Source organism: Cloeon dipterum, chromosome 4 (genome assembly GCF_949628265.1).
Source record: "Cloeon dipterum chromosome 4, ieCloDipt1.1, whole genome shotgun sequence".
In the NCBI taxonomy this organism is placed as follows: Eukaryota; Metazoa; Arthropoda; class Insecta; order Ephemeroptera; family Baetidae; genus Cloeon; species Cloeon dipterum.
The window spans coordinates 28,768,981-28,774,013 of NC_088789.1; the positions used below are offsets into that span (position 1 = coordinate 28,768,981).

Consider the following 5,033-nt stretch of genomic DNA (forward strand, 5'->3'; position numbering starts at 1 on the left):
AGCCTTGGAAATAATCGCAGATATTATCACAGAAAAACTTTTACTATTATTCAAATTTATTTAATTTATGCACCGTTCCTATATAGTTAAATATTTACACGTTTCCTATACACTAACATGTTTATAGTCCAAAGAGCAAATCTGGACAAATAATAATATATTTGAACAATATTTTCTAAAACGACAGAAAAGATCTGCCTCCTCTAAAATGCATTAGCTTCCACTCGCTCCTTCCTTTTTGCAGAGGAGTCCGTTAGTGGATGGACGCAGAATAAGAGGAAACTTGTTAAAGCAGAAGGTAACTTCAAATTATTTTATTTTAAAAGAAATTAAAAGAAGCTTTACAATTCAGAAGCTCTTGTGCGGAGAAAATGAACTCATCGTTCATGAGCGTGCGGGACACAAGCCGCTTCATCGAAAAGACGACGACAGGTCTGACCCCGCTGATGCTCGCCGCCAGGGATGAGAATCTGGAAAACTGCCTCGCACTGCTCCTGAAAATTGGAGAAAGTGCTGAGGCGAGGACAAAATTCGGCGTGACGCTTCTTCACTTCGCGGCCTTAAACAAGGGAAACGGAATCAAAATCGTCTGGCATCTCATCAACCAGGAGAAACTAGATTCGAAGCTAAAGGACGTGGATGGCGAGGAAGCTATTTTCTACGCAGTCAGGAAGGGAAACTTCAGGGTGGCGCAGATCCTGCTCGAACTGCGAGAGGAGACAAGCAAAAATCTCTTGCATTTTTTTATAATTCAAAATAGATCTGACGTCGCTCAGATAATTCACGAGTGGAACCCGGATTTAATTAAGGAGGTCGATTCAGATAGGAGAAATGCCCTCCACCTGGCAGCCCAGTACGCCGACCTAAGTGTTTGCAGGTGGCTCATCGCCGAGGGCATCGACGTTGCGTCAACGAGCTGTTTCGGGACGGCCTTGCACCGCGCGCCGTTAAATAAAAACCACGGAATAGAATTAGTTCGGTTTTTCGTGTCAAAGAAGCTAAATCTAAATGAAAAATCAGAGCTCGGATTCGTGCCTTTGGATGCAGCTCTTGCAGCGGAGAATATTGACATTGCTCGCGAGTTGCTCAGACTCGGCGCCTCTTTGAACATAAAAGACCACAATTTTTTGCATTATTGCGTATTTCTCAACAAGCTTAAAAGCGCCAAGTTCATTCACGAATTAGATAAAAGGCTGGTCAGAGGCAAAGACGCGAACGAGCGAGATGCACTTCACTTAGCGGCGGAGTTTGCTGATCTAGAAATGTGCCGGTGGCTCGTGGAAACCGGCGTCCCAGTCGATTCTTTGAATGGAGAACGTCAAACCTCAGTTTTGCATCACGTCGGATACAATTCGAAGCACGGAACTCAGCTAGTGGGGTATTTTTCCGACTTGGGACTTGACATAAACAAGCAGGACAAATATTACTGCTTTCCTTTGAATTACGCTTTGAGAAAGAAAAATTTTGACGTGGCAGAGGAAATGCTGATATATGGAGCCGATTTCTACGCGATGAACGATGGCGTGAACACTTTCCATACCTGCATAATGGAAAACAATTTAGAAGGCATCCTATTCGTGCTCTCAAATGAGCCAGGGATTATAAATTCTCTCGAGACGAATGCCCTTCACATCGCAGCGGCTTTCGCAGATTTAAAAATGTGCGAGTGGCTGTGCGGGAAGAACTTCGACGCGCTGGCCTTGAGTAAGGGGTGCAAAAATACGGTTCTCCATTTTGCCGCAATGAACTTTAAGTTTGGAAAATCGCTCGTCCCTTTTTTCGTTTCCAAGGGGGTGAATGTGAATAAGAAAAACATTACCTCACACTCACCCTTTTACTTTGCTCTTAAAATGGAAAACATAGCCGTGGCTGAGGAATTGTTGAAGGCCGGTGCAGACATGGATATCAAACCTGATCTCAAGGACAATGTCCTGCAATACTGCATTCGTAATAATAAACTGCTTAGTGCCAAATTCTTGATTGGATTAAATGAAGGGCTGGTCAGGGAGCCAGTCTTTGGAGGAGTTACTGCACTTCACATGGCGGCGCAAACGGCGGATTTAAATTTTTGCAAATTTTTGGTCGAAAAAGGGGCCGATATTCATGCCAAAGACTTTCTGAATCGTTCGGTTTTGGTTTACGTTCCTCGAAAAGACAAAGAAAAGAGGAAATACTTCCTGTCCTTAGGAGTTAGAAATTAAAAAATCTTTATGATTTTTTGTTTTCTCATTACGTTTGACAGTAAATGCATTTTTTTTCAAATTAATGTGTACTTTTATTCTCTCTTAAATAATCGAGTAGTTGAAATATGCTAAAGAGGAGTGCGCGCATCAATAATGCATTTGAAAATTAATTGTTCATTCACTCAATATTTTAAACATATTAGACGGCCAATGTTTCTTATTAAAAAAGTTATTGAGGCCTTCTCCAGCCGGGCCAGCCGGAGGAGTGAGAGCAGAAATGCATAAAATCAATTCATAACATCACGCGTTAGTCATTTTTGCTTCCTCGTTCGCCTTGCAGGGAGGTGAAAAACCCGTGCTGCCCAGCAGCTTTGCGACGCGGGGGTTGTGTTGTTATACCATTCCACTATTTCACCACATGAGGAAATTTCTTAAGTCAAGACACGTTTTGTCTCATATACCAGCTATTAAATAATTTATCTTTCATTATTTGATCAATTTTTTACAGTTATATATTTAAGTGAACAATTTAAAATCATTTTAGATTCAATTCTTAATTCAATTCTTAACAAAGTAAATTAATATTTACATAACAAAAACATCTTTGTTCGAACTGATAAGTAAATATTTGAACTCGACGAACTACACACTTTGATTTTATTTGTTCTAACAGTGGTTGCGTTTAGTTGACTCGAGATCTTTGTCCGTGAAAGACGCGACAGCTTACAAATTTTTGATTTTAATTTTCCTGAAGTATGCTTTTATTTTGATATTTTGGGTTTTAAAACAAATGTTGATTGTTGGCAGGTTGTGAAAAATGGACTTATTTATGGGCGTCCGGGATACAGACCGCTTTATAGAAAAGACGACGACAGATCTGACCCTTCTGATGCTCGCAGCTAGGGATGAGAACCTGGAACGCTGTCTCTTTCTCTTGAAAAAAGGAGAAAGTGCTGAAGCGAGGACAAAATTCGGCGTGACGCTTCTTCACTTCGCGGCCTTGAACAAGGAAAACGGAGTCGAAATCGTCTGGCACTTCACAAACCAAGAGAAACTAGACGTGAAGCAAAAGGACGAGGACGGCGAGGAAGCCATTTTCTACGCAGTCAGGAAGGGAAACTTCAGGGTTGCTCAGATCCTGCTCGAACTGCGAGAAGAGGGAAACAAAAATCTCTTGCATTTTTTTATTACTCAAAACAGATCAGACGTCGCTCAGATAATTCACGCGTGGAACCCGGATTTAATTAAGGAGGTCGATTCAGATAGGAGAAATGCCCTCCACCTGGCAGCCCAGTACGCCGACCTGAGTGTCTGCAGGTGGATCATCGCCGAGGGCATCGACGTGGCGTCAAAGAGCTGTTTCGGGACGGTTTTGCACCGCGCACCGTTAAATAAAAACCATGGAATGGAATTAGTTCGGTTTTTCGTCTCAAAGAACCTAAAGTTAAATGAAAAATCAGAGTTCGGATCTGTGCCTTTGGATGCAGCTCTTGCAGCGGAAAATATTGACATTGCTCGCGAGTTGCTCAGACTCGGCGCCACTTTGAACATAAAGGACCACAATTTTTTGCTGCATTGCGTATTGCTCAACAAGATTAAAAGCGCAAAGTTCATTCACGAATTAGATAAAAACCTGATCAGAGGCAAAGACGCGAACGAGCGAGATGCACTTCACATAGCGGCGGAGGTTGCTGATCTAGAAATGTGCCGGTGGCTCGTGGAAAAAGGCGTCCCAGTGGATTCTTTGAATGGAAAAAGTCAAACCTCAGTTTTGCATCGCGTCGGCTACAATTCGAAGCACGGAACTCAGCTAGTTAAATATTTTATCGATTTGGGGCTTGACATCGACAAGAAGGACCACTTGGAATTCACGCCTTTAAATTACGCTTTGGGAGACAAAAATTTTGACGTGGCAGAGGAAATGCTGAAACTTGGAGCCAATTTCTACGCGAAGAACGATGGCATGAACACTTTCCACACCTGCATACTGGAGAACAATTTAGAAGGAGTCCAATTCGTGCTCTCGAAGGTGCCAGAAATAATAAATTCTTTGGGGAGTGAAGGGACGAATGCCCTTCATATCGCAGCGGCTTTCGCAGATTTAGAAATGTGCCAGTGGTTGTGCGGAAAGAACGTCGACGTGCTGTCCCTGAGTGAGGACTGGGGAAACACTGTTCTCCACTTTGCCTCAATGAACAAAAAATTTGGAAAATCACTCGTCCCTTTTTTCGTTTCCAAGGGGGTGGATGTGAATGAGAAAAACTTTTTCTCTCTCTCACCCTTGTTCGTTGCTCTTAAAATGGAAAACATTGCCGTGGCTGAGGAATTGCTGAAGGCTGGCGCAGACCTGAATACGAAACAGGAGAACGGCGACAATTTCCTGCACTCCTGCGCTCGTAATAATAAACTTTTGAGTGCCAAATTCGTGGTTGGATTAAATGAGGGGCTGGTCAGGGAGCCGGCCTTCGGAGGAATCACTGCCCTTCACATGGCGGCACAAACGGCGGATTTGGAGTTTTGCAAATTTTTGGTCGAAAAAGGAGCCGATGTTCATGCCAAAGACTTTCTTAACCGTTCGGTTTTGGTTTATGTTCCGGAAAAGAACAAAGAAAAGAGGAAATACTTTCTGTCCTTGGGAATTAGAAATTAAAGGAGCCTTTGATAAGCCGACAGCGGTGTATTCGTTTGACAAATAAACGCATTTTGTTTAAAATTATATTTGTTTTTATTTGAATAAGTGGCATTTATATGTCTTCTCTTAGATTGTTGGACAGATTTAACGAGCAACGAAATTCTTATTAAAAGAGTTATTTGAGACCCTATCCAGACGGAGCAGTGAGAGCAGAATCG

General features: G+C 42.4%; 1 protein-coding gene across 1 annotated transcript; it reads left to right on the forward strand.

Moving 5' to 3' along the window:
* Positions 1–371: 371 nt before the first annotated feature.
* LOC135943699 (serine/threonine-protein phosphatase 6 regulatory ankyrin repeat subunit A-like) lies at positions 372–4,833 on the forward strand. The gene is made up of 2 exons (XM_065490361.1): positions 372–1,947; positions 3,032–4,833. The coding sequence occupies exons 1-2, from the start codon at positions 372–374 to the stop codon at positions 4,831–4,833; spliced, it is 3,378 nt and encodes a 1,125-aa protein (XP_065346433.1).
* Positions 4,834–5,033: the final 200 nt, after the last annotated feature.